The sequence below is a fragment of the Quercus robur genome, chromosome 1, assembly GCF_932294415.1.
Source record: "Quercus robur chromosome 1, dhQueRobu3.1, whole genome shotgun sequence".
NCBI lineage: Eukaryota > Viridiplantae > Streptophyta > Magnoliopsida > Fagales > Fagaceae > Quercus > Quercus robur.
The window spans coordinates 5,882,365-5,904,254 of NC_065534.1; the positions used below are offsets into that span (position 1 = coordinate 5,882,365).

At 34.4% G+C, this 21,890-nt stretch overlaps 2 protein-coding genes across 3 annotated transcripts; both read right to left on the reverse strand.

The window, feature by feature from the left end:
* Positions 1-5,639: 5,639 nt before the first annotated feature.
* Positions 5,640-8,010, reverse strand: LOC126717768 (uncharacterized). The gene has a single exon (XM_050419659.1). The coding sequence runs from the start codon at positions 7,278-7,280 to the stop codon at positions 5,922-5,924; it is 1,359 nt and encodes a 452-aa protein (XP_050275616.1). The 5' UTR covers positions 7,281-8,010; the 3' UTR covers positions 5,640-5,921.
* Positions 8,011-12,683: 4,673 nt separating this feature from the next.
* LOC126717778 (copper-transporting ATPase HMA4-like) lies at positions 12,684-21,667 on the reverse strand. Of its 2 annotated transcripts, none has more exons than XM_050419671.1 (9): positions 21,542-21,667; positions 20,191-20,473; positions 18,671-19,416; positions 18,074-18,545; positions 17,835-18,002; positions 16,566-16,820; positions 15,832-15,954; positions 15,167-15,652; positions 12,684-13,706 (listed from the first exon to the last, which is right to left on the reverse strand). In XM_050419671.1, the coding sequence occupies exons 2-9, from the start codon at positions 20,446-20,448 to the stop codon at positions 13,314-13,316; spliced, it is 2,901 nt and encodes a 966-aa protein (XP_050275628.1). In that variant the 5' UTR covers positions 20,449-20,473; positions 21,542-21,667; the 3' UTR covers positions 12,684-13,313. The 2 variants fall into 2 exon arrangements, with proteins under 2 accessions (XP_050275628.1, XP_050275637.1); XM_050419680.1 differs by lacking the exon at positions 21,542-21,667 and adding an exon at positions 21,400-21,502.
* Between the last annotated feature and the right edge of the window lie 223 nt (positions 21,668-21,890).

The following is a 21,890-nucleotide window of genomic DNA, read 5'->3' on the forward strand; positions in this document are numbered from 1 at the left end:
ACGTAATAATTGAGCTTGGGCTTTTCATAAGGTTTAGTTTATTTTTAAAAGGTAGCCCATATTTTATATATCAATAAAAAGAAGTTACTATGATCATTTGGATAACAGTAAAAAAGACTTAATAAAAAGAGGTTAAAAAAACCAAATACAAAATTAGAGCGCCACATGGCAAGACCTCATGTACTCCCATATGAGGTCTCTGCTTTTATATATAATAACTAACTTGTAACCCCATGCATATGCATGGATACACTTAAAGATGTACAATAAAATACATAACATAATTCCTATATATATTGTAAGGACTCAATTTGTAACGACCCCAAACTGTTATTAGGTTCGTACGTTAAAGGCCCAAACAATAAAATTTGTAGAGCGTGAGCTGAAAGGCTAAGCCTTGGTCATCGGACAGTGATTAGTCGCGGTGTTCATAATGGACGCACAGAGGTGAATTAAGTTTTTCCATGGACCTTGTCCATTGAGCTTCATGTTCTTATTATCCCTCTTTTTCTTTTTTTGGGTTCCTTTTTTGGCGCATGAATCCCTACATTATATAACCCTTCTCAGTTGATCCTGACTTTCCATCTGTCGACCAGGCAGGTAACTACTCGAGTGTCTATCCCATCAGCCGCCTCCCCCCACTTTCTGTTAGTTGCAATAACCGAAGACACACTGTTCAGGGGTCTTTTTCCATCAATGTGGCCAGGACGTTTGTTGGTGCATTCAATGTGGAGGTGACGTTTTTTCCTTGAACCACTCCCACACTGTACCCCCGTGCGAGTCTCATTTTACTTGCCTTTTCTTCTGGGAGTGCGTTGGATGCTGCCTTTGATGACGCGTCGTTCTTCCCTTTTAGGCCTCAGGATGCCGAGGACAGGGTCATCCTCGGCTGCACCTTTAGGCCATTTGGATTTTTGCTGCTTGTCCTCGGCAACTACTCTCCTCGACGCGGGCCTTGGACCCCAATGGAAAGTGGGCCGGGACCATAAACTCTCTGGCCCCACATATATAATTTCAATACTATTAATAGTCATTTTTATATTTTGTTAACTCTTTAAAAAAATTTGTAAGGATATTATTAAATATAAAATGTAAATTGTCAATTTTTTAAAATTATTATAAAGAACTTTTTTTATAAAAAAAAAAATTACGATTCATTTATTCTAGACTCTTTGGTTTTTATACTTAATAACTCACTTGGATGAATATTTATAATGTGGTCCTACATTTGATTTTAAAATTAAAAAATAAAACTCTTTAAGAATAAATAATTTAAGAAACATACGCAAAAATAAAACACTAATTAGGAATTCTAATTTGAGTTTCTCTCATCTTCACTTATTATATATATATATATATATAATTTTTGTTCCAAATGGATTTTTTTTAGTTATAAAAAAAAAGGCTCATAAATATAAAATCATTCAAACTCACTCTTCCCCTAATTTTATATATAGTGTTAGATATATGATTATGTTTATTATGATTTATTTATATTGGACTCCTTGTTTTCTACTCTAAATGAACTCATTTGGCACAAAAATTAAAAAAAAAAAAAAAAAAAATTGATTAGATAGCACACGTGTTGTAAAATTAAACTCTAATTGAAATCTAATTTTTACACTAAATTAACTAACTTGGTTCAAAAAATTTAAATTTTTTATTAAATGGAACTTGTGACGCAAAATTAGATTCTAATTAAATTCCAATTTAAAATCTAATTGGATTTTCTATCAGTTTTACTTATTAATATATATATATATATATATATGACTTATATACTTGAATTGTTTTAGGTCTACAAAAAAAAGACTCATAAATATAAAATCATTAAAAATGATGTTTTTTATAGTTTACTTATATTGGACTCCTTGTTTTTTATACTAACTAACTCATTTGGTACAAAAATTAAAAAACTTAGATTAGATGAGATACATGTCGCAAAATTAAACTCTAATTGAAATCCAATTTTTACATTAAATTAACTCACTTGGCACAAAAATTTAAAAACTTAGATTAGATGGGACACGTTTCGCAAAATTAGACTCCAATTGAATCCCAATTTGAAATCTAATTGAATTTTCTCTCTACTTTCCCTATTATTATATATATAGACTAGCTTGTAACCACATGCATATGCATGGATACACTTAAAGATATACAATAAGATGCATAATATAATTCCTATATATATAATTTAAATACTATTTGTGAGGACTATGGCCCAAAATAACAGGTTGGGTCTTGAACCCGTCCGAGGATACAGCCCATCCAAAGAGTTAACGTGGTTTAAGCAACTCACGTTAAACATCGTTGGAAACAAAGAAAACAGGTCCAAGGAGGAATTTCTCCTCGGACACTGAAAATTTGAAGCGAAAGGACACCCCAGGCACTAAAGCCCATCCCCTAAGTACGTGAAAATGAAGGAAACACAAAATATCTAAACAAAAGCTGCTACCGTCACATTGAATGCACTACAGCTACTCTCCTGGCCACATTAATGTGGAGAAGACCCCTGAACAGTGCTGTCTTGATTACCGTAACTCACAAAGAGCTGAAAGAAGTGTCTGATGGGACAAATGCTCAAGTGGAGGTTTGGATGGTCGACAAGTGTAAAGCCTAGATGACAGGAAAATGTCTATATAATGTGTAAAAGCCCCCATAAGAGGGGGACAAAAAAAAAAGGGTGAGGGAAATACGGTAACATGCAAAGGAATCCTACTGCACTAACCTGTATCCATAAATCAAGTTTAAAGCCCTATCATTTCGGGTGATCTTTCAATACAATGACTTTTGTTCTTGTTCATGTGTTCCTTTACCCCATGCAATATTCCGTTTAACTTACTTAAACCTAGTTCTTCAATCCATACTCTATAAGAATTCATTGTGTTGAGCTTTTTGGACCAAGACTTGCAACAATAAGGATTTGGCTACCAAATTGTACCCCTACACTATTGGTAGTCATTTTTTTTTTTTATTAACTCTTTAAAAAAATTTGTAAGGATATTATTAGGTATAAAATGTAAATTGTCCATATTTTTAAAAAATTATTGTGAATCACTTTTTTTTACGATTAATTTATTCTAGACTCTTTGGTTTTTGTACTTAATAACTCATTTGGATGAATATTTATAATGTGGTCTCACATTTGATTCTAAAATTAAGAAATAAAACTTTTTAATAATAAACAATTTAGGACATATGGCGCAAAATTAAAACTCTAATTTGGAATTCTAATTTGAATTTATCTTAATTTCACCTATTATTATACATATAAATATATTGATTACAAAATTCAACCAACAAAAAATCATTTTTGGTTTCACAAGTTGAGTTGGAGACAAATAGTAAGCATGCCCCATGCCAAATACCTAGCAAAACCTTATATATCTATATGAAACGTGTATGAAGTGTGAACTACACCTTTAAGGGGGTGTTTGATTCATCATAATATTATATTACGCCACAATGTTACGTTATTTTTTTTTTTTAAAGAAAAAAAAATAAATAAAAAAATAACGTAACATTATGGCGTAACATTATGGCGTTATTATAATCTTAAATTAATATAATCTCAATACAAGAAGGATAAAATTTAACTACAAAATTAATTGTAACATAAAGCTACAACCTTTATTTCTTTTTATTGGAGGTAAATTTTGACAAATCTACCAATAGATTACATTTTCTTCCTATATCTTTTATACTTACAAAATTTATAGAAAATTAAGGATCAATAGCTATGTCATCGATAAATTGTTAAAATTGCAAGTTTATGTAGTTTAAAATTATGCATAAAATATAATCTTATAAATCATATAGTAAATAATATCCGATTGGCACAAAATTTGACATGTATATTAAAAATGTAAAGAACGTATAATCTAATGGTTAGATTTTCAAATTATGTAGTAATATGTATCTAAGAGTTAGGCCTTTTTGAACATACACCATTGTAAGTTTCTTTAAAAAACCTTATTCCTCTCTTCCCATGTGTATGTGTTAAAAATACTTAGTATTCTCAACAACAACAAAAAAAATACAGTGAATTATTCTCACATTGGAAAATGAGTATGAGTTAAAGAGGTTTAAAGCTTGTACTGTGTATCCAGGAGTTAGACCCTTTTGGATATACACCACTGTAAGTTTCTTTAAAAAAACCTTCTCCCCCTGTGTATGTGTTAAAAATGCTTAGTATTTAAAAAAAAAAAAATTGATATTAAGCCGGCCTTGTAACCTTAAGCTACAATCAATTTTGTAACTAAACTTTATCCATACAAAAATACAATATTACATTATTTAAGAAGGTGATGAATTGAAGATGATTTAATATATTTTGTAATTTTAAATTATGGTAATGTTAAAAAAAATAAAATAAACAAAAAACCTTGATGTCACATCATCGTAATGTGCATCACATTAATGGCACATCATAGCAAACCAAACATCCCCTAAAGCTTGTGAGATCAATTTAAACCGTAAGGATTTAGGGCTTGCATGACTAAAGAGGAACTCATGCTTCTTAATTAAACGTGCAATGTTTAACTCCAACATGTTTATAAATAAAATCTATGGCATCATCTCAGACTTATAATTTACTTTAAAAAATCACAAACTGGCTGATAACCTAACTAGGAAGACCAACTTTGGGGAGATCCTTCATAGACTCACAGAAACTAAAGCATGTAAGTATGCAGCAGTGTGAAAAATGTAAATAGGTCAACAGGATCAAGATGAATCTTTTTAGAGCAGATACTTTCAAATCCACATCCTGGGCAGCGACACTGAAGAAAAAAACAATAGAACTCATACAGCCACATAAGAAAGAAGGGGGTTGGAGTCTTGGAAAATGGAGATGAAGTGACATATTTTGACACTACCCCCACAATGAGACAAAGGAGGCCAACAAAAAATGAACTAAGTTTATTACATTTATATCGAGAAGCAGCTGCAAAGCATCTAATTAGCAACACAAACTACAATTTAAACTCAAAAATTGTCACATCCTTCACGCAACAATTTGGCATGAAAAACTACAGTTCAATAACATCCTTCATGGTAATGCAAAAAACTCAAAAGATGTCACACGCTGCCCATGCAAAAACAGTTTGCATTAAAAAAATGCATACAGCTGAAAAATGTGGTAGGAAAATGAAAATGTTAAATTAAAGAAAGAGGAAAGAAACACAAACAAATGTAATAGAAAATATAATTGCCGATGAATTATAGGAGAAAAGTGTGGAAATTTTAAATGCAAACATAAATGGCTAATTTGCCATGACAATAATTAGTCCAAGAATTAATGTATTAGATACAAGCTCATTACAGGAAACTTCTACTATCAACAAAAATTGCAACTTCTACTATCAACAAAAACTCAAACTAACTTGATACAGAGAATGCAATAGTAGTAGATCTAGAGCATGCCAAATACTAAGATGAACAATAAACATGGGAACTACTTGAAGATAAAACAAGGAGCTCCAGTGGCAGGGGGAACGGGAACTATAGAAGCTTAATTTCTAATTTTTGAGGGGGGGGGGGGGGGGGGGGGGGGGGGGGGCGCTGCTTCATTCACATTCAATAACAGAATCAAAGTGTCCTTTGTTATGATGTAAATAAAGCGTCACAGAAAATCATAAGCCAGAAGACTAAATAATATTATCACTTTAAATCACATGCAATTACATGTTCTGAATAACAAGAGAAATTTATGTGAAAAAAGGCTACCTGACTTGCATTTCAACTTTACATCAAAAAGGCCAACATAAAAGATAATATCAATAATTTCTAAAATTTATCTAAAGCAATACAAGTATCTCATAAGGTTAGTTTGCTTATGATGCATTAAGTTGTGAAAGTTCTGTTGCAGAAGGCTTTAGAAGGAAGTCATTTATGATTTGTAGCCCTTTTGCAAAAAGCTATTCATGCCTGCCCAAGTCAATCTGATCTCTTCCTTGCAGTCTGTCAATGCCAACAGAAGTAGGGTCTATGGATGCTTCTGATCTCCTGAAATCTATCTCCAGCTCCTTCTCCCTCAGTAGCAATACCATGCGCTCATTCTCTAGTTTCATTCTATCATTCTCCAGCCTCATCCTTTCCAACTCCCAGTCTTTCTTGCTGCAGTATCTAAGCCACTTAAAATGCTGTTTCTCAAGCTCAAGAGCTTGAGCCTGGAAGCTGACTTTTTGTTCTTGAAGTTGTAACATCTGTCTCTTAATCCACTCTCTTCGCTCCCATAATGACTTTGTAGGGTCTTGGAAAATCCCAGCCATTTCAGCTTCAAAACTATCAAGCTCAACAGATTGTGACCAGAAATGGCACTCCTCTTCACTCACCTTTGCCCTCCCACTGAATTCTCCCATCCTCTCCCCATCTCCTTCAGCATTAATATCATCTTCATTATCCATTTCATCATCATCACTGTCATTATTTTCCTCAGCTTCTTCCTTGTCTGACCCATTATTGTCTTTTGAGCAACTCCCAAGAGGCTGGGAATGGCCTTGTAGATCAAGATCCTGGCAATTTGGAATCCTCTGCCCATTATGGTATGCACACATTTCTTTATAAAACAAGTGCTTTGAGCTCAATATCTTTCTAACATCTTCCTTCGCCTTTGCTGTGAGATGAGGCATGGAATCCATAAGAGCAGGGTTCTCCACCACTCTACAGCTAGTTCCCCTACCAAGAATATCATTCAACCTCTTGTATCTCTTGTTCAAGTCATTAAACTTGTCCTCACACTGCTGTGGGGAAACATGACAACCCTTGCTTATCATTATCTTTGATACTGTTTTCCACTTACCCTTCTTCTGTAAACTCCCCGATTTCCTCTTATGCCCCTCACCACCCTCAAGTGTACCATCATCACCCACACAAGCAACTACAGCTATAAGAAGCCTAACCACATTATCTGTCCATTTCATTCGCTGCCATGGTGACCCCCGTTTCCCCCCATCATTATCACCATTCCCATCTTCCGCAAAACTCGGCTCATCTTCTTCACTCATATTGTTACAACTGGAGATATTAATGGGGGCAACTGCCTTCCCTTTGCTAAAATTCATCGAAATACCTTTCAAAATTGAGCTTTTCTCTTCCATAAGTCCAATGGGGTGGTGGTCACATTCAAGGCCACTCATCACATTCACGTGATTTTGATGTCTTAACAAAGGATGACCCAATTGGGTCTGTGGGTGTCTATGAATTGACGATTCAAGGTCTAATATTGCCCCATTCGGACCAGACAAAAACCCACCTCCCAAACCTGAACTGTCCATTTTTCCCAAACTTAACCCCAAAACCTTAAACCTCTTTCTCAATGCTCACAGAAAGTAGGAATAGAAAACAAACTAAAATTTTGAATTTTTACAATCAAGAAAACAAAGAACCAAACTGCACCAAGCCGTACACAACTACTTAACTTGAATGAGTTTACTTTTCCATCATCAGCAACAAAGCAACCAAAATATCATTAAAAAAAATTACAAACCCAAATCCTATTTTCCTTCCATTATATTACCAATCAAACAAAAGGGTCATCAGAAAAAGTGACAAAAATTCCACAAAATCCAGAAAAGATTAGACTCTCTTACAACAACTCCATGCCTCCTCCATCTATATTTCATATTAGTCATAAGCTAAAAAACTCTGGAAACCATATATATACACCAAACAAGATTCAAACTTCTCTCTCTCTCCAAAATACTACATTTATTTAAGCATATTTACACAAGGAAATACCAAGTTATTGAACCTAGAATTTCCCAGATAACAAAAAAATTTAAAACAAATAAATAAATAACAGCTTGGGCTTTTTAAAGCCTACCTTTTGATGATCCACAAAGGGCAGTTTAATCACACAGAGAGAGAGGGTTTTGACTGAACAGTGAAATGAGTTTAGAGAGAGAGAGAGTTGGAAGCTTTGGGAGTTTGTGGATGCGTCGAAACTTGGTTTGATGGAAGTGTGGAACACGGTGTTATGCAACGTGTTGAGGCACTGTTCGTCGGTGATAGGTGTCTTTGTCACAAACACTGTGCACTAATTCAGATTCCTCGACACTGAAAAGTTAATAATATTACGGCCTTACATTTTTTTCCTTAGTTTTACCCAATAGGCTATAGACTATAGAGACTGTATGTGTCAAGCAAGGTGTTCTATCTCTATTGGGAAGAATATTGTCCCCTATTAGGAATATTGAATAATAACCTGTCTCCAAAACTATTTATTTATCTCCATTATTTAGGAGAAATTATTATTATTATGTATATTATTTGTAATCTCTCAAAACAAAACAAAAATGTATTATTAGGCTTTTTCTTAATTAAGGATAAAAAAACAAGGTGTTAATTATTAGTTTTTCCGGTAACACACTTACCTCACATAAGGATTAAAGACAACGTGTCTGATCTTTATTGGTCTTTGGAAAGAATTTTATCATTTATAATAGATATTGAACAATGGCCTATGTCTATAACTATTTATAATTTATATACCTATTTTGTCTACAAAGGTGGTTCATTATAAAAGGTTGTTGTGATACAGCCTATACTCATACAACAATATTCTTGTCAATTCACGTAGCTGAGGACATCTTTGTGTCTTCAGTGATAATAGTTGAACTCACTCATATATGGATGATCAATGATTGTTGGATCAAATATTCAATGGAGACATTGGAAGGACAATTGGAATCTCTCTCATTGTTTTCTCTCTATTTTGCCATCATTTTTCTCTTTGAAAGTTAGGGTTAAAATTTCACTTTTATATGTGAAAAAGATTAGGGTTGAGGTAGCCGCAAAATCTACCCTAAAAGGAACTAATTTGTAACCTTTCATAAATGGTTTTGCCCGAGCAAGGGACAGGTGAAGGACTGACAAAACACTTTGCATGAATTTATGTTTCATGTGAGCCAGCTCTACAATCTTGCACATTAAACAATAGCTTCACCCTTAAATCCTTTTTACACCCTTTATAAAAATACAAAGCAGATAACCCAAATTTAAAACACTTTTATAATGGACTATGCCAACACTAATTTGCCTTACAATTTTAAAAAGTTTTTATTGTCATTTAATGGATAGAAAATGCTATAGTAAACAAAATTTATAAAATACTATCATGTAATGTATTTAGCATTTTACATACTCAAAATAACACATTTTCAAATTCTAAAGAAAATCATAAAATAAGTGTGAAGGGTACAACCTCTTTTCTCTGACAACACAATTAAACGAATGAAAACAGGCAAGGAACTGTCCCATCATCCCCTGGGAGGACAACACAGTAGCAATAGAGGGGATGGTATTAGGGTGGGGAATGGGGGATAGGGACAGTTCCCCCAATAGAGGGGATGGTATTTGACCAATGCATGGCCTTACACATGCCTTACAACATTGCCTACATACATTCCAAGAACAGAAGATGACAAAAGGGGACACTCCAAGAACAGTGGCTAGCTACGCATTTAACCCAAAAAAACAAAAACAATAACACGTTATTACGAGTCTTTTGGGTTAATATTGCAAAATCTGAAAAACAACAATACATTAATGGGCAGAGGATTCCAAATTTGGCAATCCCATTGCCACAACACATTCGGCAATCCCTACGCATTTCTTAAAAAAAAAAAAAAAAAAAATTGTGGCAATGGGATTGCCGAAGTAGGTGTAGAAAATTTTCACCTATTTCGGCAATCCCATTGCCGAAAATGTGGAAAAAAAAAAAAAAAAAAAAAAAAAAAAAAAGAAAGAAAAAGAAAAAAGGTGAAGAATTGTGGCAATGGGAAATTCGGCAATCCCATTGCCACAATTCTTCTCCTTCTTTTTTTTTTTTTTTTTCTCTTTCTCATTTTCGGCAATGGCATTGCCGAAATAGGTGAAAATTTTCTACACCTATTTCAGCAATCCCATTGCCACAAATTTTTTTTTTTTTTTTTTTAAGAAATGATAGGTACACACAATTTTTACAATATTTTTACAACAAATTTTAAGTGGCAGGTTGTTATTATTAGATTAAAAAAGTAATCTCATTGTTAAAATCAAATTTGAACTAATAATAACTAATCACCTTGATTTGTTGTGAAAGTATTATAAAAATATTGTGAACATAACACTTTTTTTAAAATTTCTTCCTAGATTTCGATAACAACATTTTTTTTTCCTCTCATTTTCGGCAATGACATTGCCATAATTCCATTCAATTTTTTCCCCCATTTTCGACAATGCCATTGCCACAATTACCAAAAAAAAAAATTTCTTTTTTTTTCCCTATTTCTACAATGGCATTGCCGCAATTACTTTTTTACACAAGACCGGGCAGGAATTTGGGCAGAGGAATTTCGGTAACAGCGTTGCCGAAATTCCTCTTCTTTCTCTCTCCCACTTTTTCTCTTTCTCTCTCCTATTTTTGTTGAATTTCGGCAACACTATTGCTGAAATTCTTTCTCTTTTCTCAATTCCCCAATTAAGTTCAAACAGTACCTATAACGCAAATTAAGTTTAGATTTCAATATTAACCCAAAAGACTCCATTATTACCCCCGTAAAAAAAATAAAAAACACGTTATTACATATGAGTGGTGTGAATCATACACGTTACAGGTCCGTTTGGATTGAACTCATTGTTGCTGAAACTGAAAACTGAAAACTGAAAATACTGTAACAAAATAATTTTTAAATGTGTGAATAGTGCCGTAGAACCCATTTTTAATATTTTTTAATGTATAAACAGTGCTGCTACAGTGATGAACAATACATGAACAATGACAGAACAGTGCGTGAACAGTAAAATTTGTCTCATGAACAGTAAATTTTGCTCCCTTAAACGCGTGAAAGCAAAAAAAAAAGAAAAAGGAAAACGTGACGCAGGATTCAGCGAAAACACTGAATCCAAACCCACACTACGTCTGACAAATTACGTTGAACTAAAATCGTGTTTTAAAGTCTAAGGCCTGTTTACCACCAGGCCTGCTAGTCCAAGTGGTACCCGGTCAAGTTTTGTGACCTTCAATTCAGGGGTTTTAGTCCTTGCATAAATAATTACCACCAAAAAAAAAAAAAAAAAAAATCTAAGGCCTGTTTGGTAGAGAAGTTTGAATAATATTATTTGTAGTTTTTTGAAATACGTGTGGGTAAAAAAATATGTGAAAATGTGTGTAATGTTGTTTAAAAATTGAAAATATTTTATTTAGATAGTTTACCAAACATGGCCTAAGATTTCAGTTCAAAAAATAATTTGTGCTTACTGTGTTTGCAATAATGTGTGTACTAACAATTAGTCGATTTATATGTATGTGTTTGGATACCAATGAAAAATTAAAATTATTTTACTATTCAGCTTATTTTTGCTATTATTCATGGACCCCACTACACTTTTTGGTACTATTTATAGACCTCGTTATACTATTTCAATTAACTTTTACCTTTATCTACAGTACTTTTAGTAATAAGTTTTTTAATTTCAGCAAAATAAACGGTATCCAAACAGACCCATAGTCTAAGAAGAGAACATGACAAAAGAGACAAGGACATTCTCATGGCATGTCTTGCTGCTCTTCCCTACAAACAAGCTATACCTTCAGGGTAATTTCTACTCAATATAGAAACGCATAGCTCTAATGTCTTAAGAATGTTCATGCAAATCTTGGCAAAGAATATTAGTAATTGCCATAATCTTTTTTCATTAAATATATCAAAACAAAATTAAATGATGTTAATTCTAGGTAAGCTGCTTTAACATCACCAGGCTGAGAACAATTGACTCTCATTTGAGAGAGTGTTAATAACAAAAAAAATTGCATCAAACATTTTTATCAATTATCAAAAGCAAACATATTGAAAAATAAGATTCCCACCGAGCATCTCCAGCTACAAAACTAGTTTGCTCATTTTCTAATCTCAATTTTATTAAAAGCAATTATATTTTGAGTTACATTTACAAGAACCAAAAATAATGATAATGGCAAACTGTGTCAGCATCACCACATTAAGAATAATTGGATTTCTCATTTGAGACAATGTTAAAAACTAATAGAGTTGCATCAAACATTCATATCACATGACAAACATATTGATAATGAGATTCCCGCCAAACATCTCAAGCTTGATGCAAAATACCAATCTATTTTGTTCTTTTTTCGATCTCTATTTCATTAAAAAGCAGTTATATTTTGAATTGCATTACTTTAACTACATCTAACTATAATCTGTAAACCAAGTATTGCACATAATATGCATATTGGAAATCTTTAAGAAATAAAGCTTGTAAAGTTGTAGTCCATTCTATTCACTCCACATCTTACTAGCTCCATCGTATCCTTATTCTAAATGCATACTCTTTTATAGTTAATGCAGTAGTATCTTTGACATAAAAAAATTAAAAAAACCTCTCTATTGAAACCACGTTTATCAACATTCCTCAACATAATTTCCATTTCCTTGCTTTCAACTCATCCCAAGCTTCATCAATGATAATGCAAGATTTTTGTGACCCTAGTTTCTTCACAGATCATACCCACACTACAATTGCAAGATATGCAAAGTCTTCTTTTAAAATATGTGTGATGTGAAGAAATTAGGTATGATCTGTGGAGAAATTTGCATATCCATTGTTGGTGGAGAGACTACAGACTGTGACACATAACCAGTCAACCAAATGTTAGATTCATTATTCATACTGCACAGTAAAACCCAAAGCTCCTCGAAAAGCATTTCATTATTTATACTACAAGTCCACCAAATTACAACTTCTACAATTTTATGCATTTCAGTTGCATATAAACAACCAAAGAGGGTGAGAGGTAACTTTTTGATGGTCAAAGAGGGGGATGAAAAGAGATTATAAAAGAGAGTTTTCAGCCAGACTGAAAAACTAGAAAGAGAATGGGAACACAGGAACAACCCCAAATTGATATGCCATCAGAAGGAGAGAAGTGAAGGCCACCTCATTCTTTTTCAGAGAGGCCAATTCTTTCTCTTTTAGTGGGGTTGGGGGGAAGAGGAGGGGACCTCCCACATGACATTGCCCTGGATCACAGTCTACTAGTTCTGAATCCTATGAATCAATCTGCCTGATTATTGAGCATAAAAGTTATAAGCTCTACCCAATTCAATTAGAAAAAGCTGTGCTAATATTACAGATGATATTTACCCTCTAATGATCCCAGAAATTACATTATACATCACGATTACAACCCCACTGCAGCAATCTATCTTTAGTTAAGAATTGATTTTTTATTGTAAGTCAATCAATGAAACTATTAGGCATGGCTTTGTAGTACTACAGCTTCAACCAAGCAACGATAGGCATGGCTCCTATGGCATTCTAGCATGCAAAGGCTTCTTATAAGACTGCAATAATAGGGAAGAACAAACCACACTAATGGATGAAGCAGCCATGCAAGCACCTGCAAGCCAAGGTGGTAAGCGAATTCCAGTGAAGGGGAACAAAATTCCAGCAGCAATTGGCATGCCAAGGATGTTGTAGCCAAGGGCCCAAACGTAGTTAAGCCGAATTCGGGACATAGTCTTTCTAGAGAGATCAATGGCTGTAACCACATCTTCCAAGTTACTCTTGATAAGAACTATATCGGCTGCTTCTATAGCTACATCAGTGCCAGCACCAATTGCCATGCCAACATCTGCTGCAGCTAAAGCTGGTGAGTCATTTATTCCATCTCCAACCATTGCCACAGCCATTCCTTTCATCTGCATCCAACATCAGTTGAACAAGTCAAATAAGACCAAAATTAAAATAGGACGCAAGTAAATAGATTAATGAGATCACAGTTCAATAGCAATCAGATCACATCCAATTCATCACCATTCAATCAGTTCAAAAAAAATTGTATTAAAAGTCTATGAACCACTTGGACACCAGAAGAACTAACTTTGGTTGGTAGTCCACTAATCTGAAAATCGGTCCCAAATATTATAATTCTTTTGATTTGTAATACTTTTAAAACCTATGTACAAATTTTGTAATTTTAAACTGATAAATTTGCTGGAACCTATTAATAAGTTTTCGAACTGTGCTTTAGAAGATGGGGGCTCCAAGCACAAGCAATAGAAGTAAGGCGTTTAAATTTTGCATGCCCCACTAAGTGTCATCAAGATCTTTTTCTAAATGAACAATAAATGCTACCACAATTATCAGAATAAAATTTAAACATAATTATCATCAAAGTTAAATTATGATATATGGATCCAAAACTTATTGGTTTGTATGGCTACAAAACTATTGCCGATGAATATAAAGCTTGGGAAGGCTGCACAAAGCTACATCTGTAGAGCAGCTAGTCATATTTATCTAAAGCTGAGTAAGATAATGTGCAAGTGAGAAAAACAAAACAGAGCAGGCTCACAAAATGCTGAAAACAAAACTGATGGAGTTCAAATATTATGCAAAATGCAATGAATCACATTAATTATCATGGAAAGCTTAAAAGCCACATCTAGAAATTTGTAATAATTTTTAATTCCAGTTAGTTGTATTAGCAAAGATCTCTAACTGGAAAGCACTCCCTCCACCAATAAAAAAGGGGATAGAGAGTAAGATCATAGGTTCAAGGCTATTGAATGCCTGTGTAATTTCCCAATCCACAAGAAAATTCCCCTCTATATAACCTTCCACTAACCAGCTCAAATGATACTATATGCAAAAAGAAATGGAAAGATGCCTTTTTGGTACCCTGGGGGTCAGATTTCCACTCAGGTTCCTAGAACCAAGTAACCAAATTATTAGAATTTTGGACAGTGATTATTGGTGTGTTTCCTCTCTCTCTCTCTCTCTCTCTCTCTCTATATATATATATATATATTGAAATAATACTTGTACACAATCCAAAATGGTGAAAATAACATGATGAGGTAACAGGACTCTTTGTTCAAAGATTATAAAGGTCCAATTGCACGCATGGCATGCTGAGGAATTAAAAACTTAATATATTTTTCTTTCAGGAGCAGCTGTCTTTTCTTTTTCCCTTTTTTTTTTTTGTTGATGAATTGATGAAACTTTTTTCCCTTATTTCAATACTTATTCAGCCATCATAATCATTTCCCAATTATACTGTCACCTTACCAATTACTCATTGACAACTACCTTTCAAAAGAGATTTATATACCATACTGCACTGTGTCAACATGGTAAATAGGCCAAATTAGCTTACCTGCAATTCTTTGATCTTGTCAGCTTTTCCCAGTGGATCAGTCTCAGCAAACACCTTGTCAATGCCAACCTCATTAGCAATGGCAGTTGCAGTAGCCAAGTTATCACCGGTCACCATGACACTTGAGATGCTCATTGAGCGGAGGTAAGAGATGACAAGCTTAGCCTCTGGCTTCACTGGATCAGTTACAGCAAAAGCTCCAGCAACCTTCCCATCAATGGCCACTAACATGCATGTTCGAGCGAGTTGCTCATTTTTTGAAATATAATCATCAACCTCAGGACCAATTGGGACTTTACAAGCTCGCATCAGCCTCTTGTTCCCTACCAAAACTGTTGCATCACCGACTTTGCCACTAATGCCCGCTCCTGTGTGCACCTCAAAGTCCTTCACCTCTGTGAAATGCTTTGTGTGGGACCCAATCTTTTGACGGTATCTCTTAGCATGTTCCACCACAGCTTTTGCCAAAGGATGCTCACTGTTTACCTAACAAATGTGGAAAATAAGTTCAAGAAATCATTCTATTTATATGTCTAATTTACTTATCAAATAGAAATCAGGCCAAGTTCTATGCATACAATACAGGCCTTGCTGTTGTACTACAAAAGATCTTTCAAAAAATGTATATGACAATCTGAATTTCATATCAAAATTTAGACACCAACCTCTGCAGCGGTAGCCAAATCACAAAACTCCTCCATGGAGTAACCGGAAAAGGGCACTGCACTGACTACTTCTGGTTTTCCAACTGTCAGTGTCCCTGTTTTATCAAAAACAACTGTTTTCACCTGCATTATCAACCAAGGAAACACAAATGGCAGGTTCAAAAATTCTTTTTTTTAAAAGTGTTAAAAAATCCTTTCTACTCCAAAGCAAAAAGTGACATAAATTGAAATTCAACTTGCAAGACTATGGCTCAAATTGTAACAAAGTTTAAAATAAATAAAATTTTAAAAAAGAACAGAAGGAAATGACCATTTTCCAAAGGAGGGGAGGTTAAAAATATCACTAGATGAAGGATATAATTTATCAAACACTTGAATATCAATAGGCTATGTTAGTGGAACATTTGGTGATATGATAACCAGACAAACTCTAGGCAAGCAACCTCCATTAATACAAATGAGCGAGAAACAGCTCCCAGCCTTGGGAGATTTACAGAATTTGGCATCGAGCATTGATCCCGTGATACAAAACTGATGGTACTCTGAATTTTCAGGTACGATTTGTCAAACATAGCTTTTACTACTAAAAATTGGAACGGCATACTTTGTGGATAGCCAGGCTAGCAGGAACAAGACTAAGTTAAGGGATTTCACACATTAGAAAAAACAACCTGTAAAATAAAACCAATACTGTTAAACAGATTTAGTTGTCTACTAGACAAAAGTGGATTTACCTTATGAGCCTTTTCAAGTGCATTTCCTCCCTTGATAAGCACACCTTGTGAAGCACCCTTCCCTGTGGCAACCATGACCGCTGTAGGGGTTGCTAGTCCCAGAGCACACGGGCAGGCAACCACTAGCACTGAAATACCAAACTGCAGGGCGAGCTCAAATTTATTAGTTGCTTCTGGTATCCAATATTCAGGATAAACACCAGCTTGTCCGGTGATAAACCATCCCAGCCATGTTAAAAATGCTGCAGCAACGACCTGATATGGGGTGAAAAAAATAAATTACTTTTCCAATGAACAATAGTCAATTTACAGGAAACCAAGGGAACCAGTGTCTCCAGAAGGTTTCAAAAGCAAATCAAGCAGTGAAATTAGTCAATTTACCAAGCTGTGTGTGTATCCAATTTCTATGTCTTATGGAAAACTGGTTCACTTTCCATAATATGCATCCATAAACTCAGTCTTCTAGAGAGAAGTAGACTTGAAGAGTCGCTTATGGAATGCCTACTAAGTGAAGACTCTCCACTTCATTTAATAGGGGAACATGGAGGAAAGCAAAGTTTAGCTAGTTTTCTAAGGCCAACCACTACATAAGCCACTGGCGGAGAAAGCTCAAAAAGCTCCCCTTCATTTGTTGCTAAGTCAGGGTACTTTCTTGCCATCCAATTACATCTTAGTTCCTAAAACACAGTTTCTCACTGACAGTATTTTGCAGAAGCACTAGGTCTGTCATGTTTTTCTGGCACACACCACTCACAGATGCTTTGGAAAAATGGAGTTGGTAACTTTCTTTAAAAATCAGTCTCCACAGGAAGTTAGAAGTTATACAAGGTCCTTTAACAAAAATAAGATGAAATAATCTTTTCAGTCCTCAAGGGTATTTAGTAGTCGATGACAAAGTAGTCAGTATTCATTGTTTTTGGTACAACCAGGTGCAAGTACCAGTGTGGAAGCTCTTTACCCTCCCCACAATGATGGCCCCCTCTTCAGTCCCACAAAGATCTCTACATGCTTGTCCAGTCTAGGACAACTGACATCTTCCACCCTTAAGTAAGCGGGAATCAAGCAAAAAGTCTGCTTGTTTTTATAAACGATAAATGTAATTTCTTGGCCCTAACAAAGAAAATAAAACAAGTATTTTTTTTTTTTGGTGGGGGGCAGAGGGGGGGGGGGGGGGGGAGAGGAGTAAAGACATGAAAACTGTGACTTTCAACAGAAAAACTCTTTAAAATAGCATATTACATATCAGAAATCCAAGGGAGAAAAACTCACTGTAGGAACAAAAAACCTCGATATCTTGTCTGCTAGTTTCTGAACAGGAGCTCTGGCAAGCTGTGCTGCTTCAACAAGTTGAACAATTTGGGAAAGTGCAGTCTCTGACCCAACATGAGTGGCCTTAACCAGTAAGCATCCATTCTCATTCATAGTGCCACCAATAACCTGGTCAAGGCATTAGTACAATTTAGAATACATTCAAATGTTACACATCAACAAAGAAGAAGACACAGTACCTTGTCACCAGGTCCTTTAGCTATGGGTATTGCCTCTCCTGTAATCATGCTTTCATTAACATGGCTTTGCCCATCGATAACAATGCCATCAACAGGAACTTTTGCACCTGGAACAATCTTAATTATGTCATTTTTTTGTAATAACTGAGTGCTAATTTCTTCCTCAGAGACAACATTTCCATCATTGTCCAATGTCAACAGATGAGCTGTATCAGGAGCAAGGTCAGTCAACTTTGATAAAGCATCTGATGTCTTTCCTTTAGCCAGAACTTCCAGATATTTCCCTAAGAGAATGAAGGATATCAACATGGCACTTGTTTCAAAGAAATCCTGCCCCTCAAATTTGTCTGAAGTCAATGCTTTTATCACTATATACATGGAGTAAAAATATGCGGCATTGGTGCCTAGAGCAACTAGAACATCCATGTTAGCTGATTTTCGTCTCAAAGCATAATATGATCCCACATAAAACCTGACAAGGATAACCAAAGCCAAACAATTATTGGGCTCAGAAAGGTATTTGCTTATTTATAATTCTTAGAAACAGATATACTCAAGTTGTGGCTATATTATTAGTAAAAACTACTAGTTGTGTACCTTCGACCAATGATGAACTGCACAGGTGTACAAAGAATCCACCTTAGAAGTATCCCAATGGTGAGCATGTTGTGAATCTTGTAATCCAACCAGTTCCCGTAAGGAGGAAGCATCGGGAGTAACATGGAGAAGACAAATACTGGAACTGAAAATATGCAGCTCAAGAAAAACTGGTCCCTATAAATCCGAATTTCCTGCTGCTGCTCAGCTTCTCTTCGAATTGGAGCAACAAACAAGCTTGCATTATATGATTTGGAGCCATTTCCAGCTTCTTTAATGCAATTAATAAGAGACCTTGGACCATTGAGGTCTGGGTCATAGGCAACAGTAATCTTATTTTCTTCCAAGTTCATTTCAACATGAGTCACACCTACAACTGACTCAAGCGAGGAACGAATAATGGTCAAATCTTCTGGAGAATTAACTCCTTCAACTGTCAAATGCACTTTGTTTGCATCATTTTCCGAGCTAATGAGTTCGGCTCCAAACCCTGCATCTTCAATTGCTTCAATGATGCAATCAGTATCAGTGAGGTTAGGATCAAAGTGGACCTTTGCTTCTTCAAGGGCCAAACCAACCACTGCTGTTTTCACTCCATCAATCATTTGAAGGGCACGTTCAATAGACTCAGAGCAGCTAGTGCATGCCATTCCTTTAATCCTAAGTCTGCATACTGATATGTCTTGTTCTGGAAACTCATCAACTGGAAAACCTGCTTCTTCTATGGCTTCCTTGATTTTTTTTACCTAAATAAAAATCACGTTATTAAGTTTTCCAGCCTCTAAGAATAAATATAGGAGTTACAAATTAGGATTAAAGCAGCCAGATATGGACCAGAAGAAAATCATTCCTTGTGTGAAATAAATATAAATTCTGCATCATCCTGAAAATTGCAAGTAAATTTACTTCAGCAAAGAACCAGTTTCTTTCAGAAAAAATTAAAATCTTGGGGAGGGTCACCTTTTGTTTAACATTTTCTTGAATGGCAATTTGTAGGCATGCACATACACACACATACAATCACAGAGAGGCAAAATCAAGGTCACATATCTCCACACGCACACAGTGATGTATATTTCACGCTGTTACATTTTAAGATTTCAAGTATCCTCTTCTTTTCCTCCAGTCTCCTTAGCATCCAAATGGTTTAAAAACAGATTTATGTTTTGGTAGAAGAAAAGAGGAATGAAATCTGAACTTGGTATCTCAAATTCCCTTAAAATAATAAGTCAAGCATCAAAATCAAGTTCATATATTCATATACTATTCTCTACATCAGAACGATCAAGAAATCATTTAATAGAAAATAAATTAAATTAAATAATAAAAATAAATAAATAAATAAAAAAACCTTGAAACATTTAACTACAGCTGTCAAAAAACACAAATATATGGAAGGAGTCTGTGCACATGTAGCAAGGTTGTGAAACTCAATTAGATTTAAAATCATTATGAGATGATAAACACTTAACAGAGCTTTGGAACATAAATTCTTCAGTAAGTTCACAAAGATTACTTACCTTGATGAGCTCTGGAATATAATTGATGGCAGCAAGGCCTTGAAGTGGTGAAACAACAGCATTCTCAATCCCATCAAGCTTTTGCAGCAAAGATTCTACAGTTGTTGAACATGATGCACACTTGATCTCCCCTATTTTAAACTTAACTGTCCTAATTTTCCTTTCTTTGCTATTAGTTGGTTGAGGGATATCAACCACAAAATCATCCGAACACTTCAATAGTGGCACATTAAGATCATCCTTCCCGTTAACCTCCATAATTCTCGACTCAAGTCACTCAATCCTAAACAACAAATGAAAAAGAAAATATACTCAATATACAATACCAAATACTACACTGTCCCAACACACAAGGTCATGATCATCAAATTGCAGGATATTAGACAACAACATTGATCCACAAACATTCCAAATAACTCCCAAAGCCTAAAAAATTCATTTTTTTCTATATAAAGAAAAATAGATCCCATTAATTTACACATTGATATTCTTCTCAGCTCAACAACAAATAAATAAATAAACGGTTGACTAATTCAACAAGCAAATCAAAGTCCCAGTGCTTGTTCCTGAAAAATTTTATCCCAAGGCATCGTAGAGAATTCTAATTTTGTTTAAATTGAGGAATAGAAACAGTATACGTAGAAATACACTATTTTACAATGGAAATAATTTTTAGAAAATTGCGATTGCAGTCAAGTTTTGAATTTTTTTTTTAAAAAAAATTCTTGATAGAGACAAAAATAAACTAATTAATTTAAAGTTCTTTCTTTGGCCCAATTATCGATTAAGTGATTTACCATGTATGAATCGGTATTAATTCAATGATTGATTAGAGTTACAATTTCACCAAATTCATCAGCTCAAATCGCAAAACACAATATCAAACAAATAATCAAAAAAAAAAAACCTTATAACCTTCTAATAATCTCTCAAACCACAAAAAATAATAACAATATAAACAAACAGCTCAACCATAAAAAAAAAAAATAAATAAATAAATTTAAATTTAAAAAAAAAAAAAAAAAAAACCTCAAATAAACACTATAAACAAAAAATTCAAACCTTATGATAAGCTCTCAAACCACAAACAGCTAAAAAAAAATCAAAATCAAAGCTTTGATTGTATCAAAGATTAACCAAGAAACCCCAAAAAAGATATTATTAAAACAATAAAATCAGAAAATTGAGATAATAAGACACAGTCAATGCCTATTGGATTAAGTCGCTTTCATTGATTATGATTACGATGTTAACGATGATGACTAGGGTTTTTGACAATTAGGGTTTTTGGTGAAAATATATATGTGTAAGAGCTAAGAAAAAGAGGGATTAGGGTTTGAGAGAAAAATACCAGAGGCAGAGGGATGGTTTGCGGGGTAAAGTCGGCGAGAGAGAATTCTGCGTTTGTAAGACTTTTTTTTTTTTTTTTTTTTGGGGTTTATGGAGGGCTTTGTCATTATATACTCCTCTCTTTCTCTCTCTGCTTTTTAAATATTTGAAAATCTTAACGGCTTATGTTACATTCCCGGTACATAATTTAACCGCTGGCAACTCAGATTTTTTTGTATTTAGGGTAATGATAAATAAGAGCCAGGAGATTTTTAGGAGATTTTTAGTAACGGGGTTTAAGTTTTGTAAAATTTTGTGTGGTGAAAAAGTGTGGAAATATGTGTTGTAGTGTTTAAATAATAATTTTCATT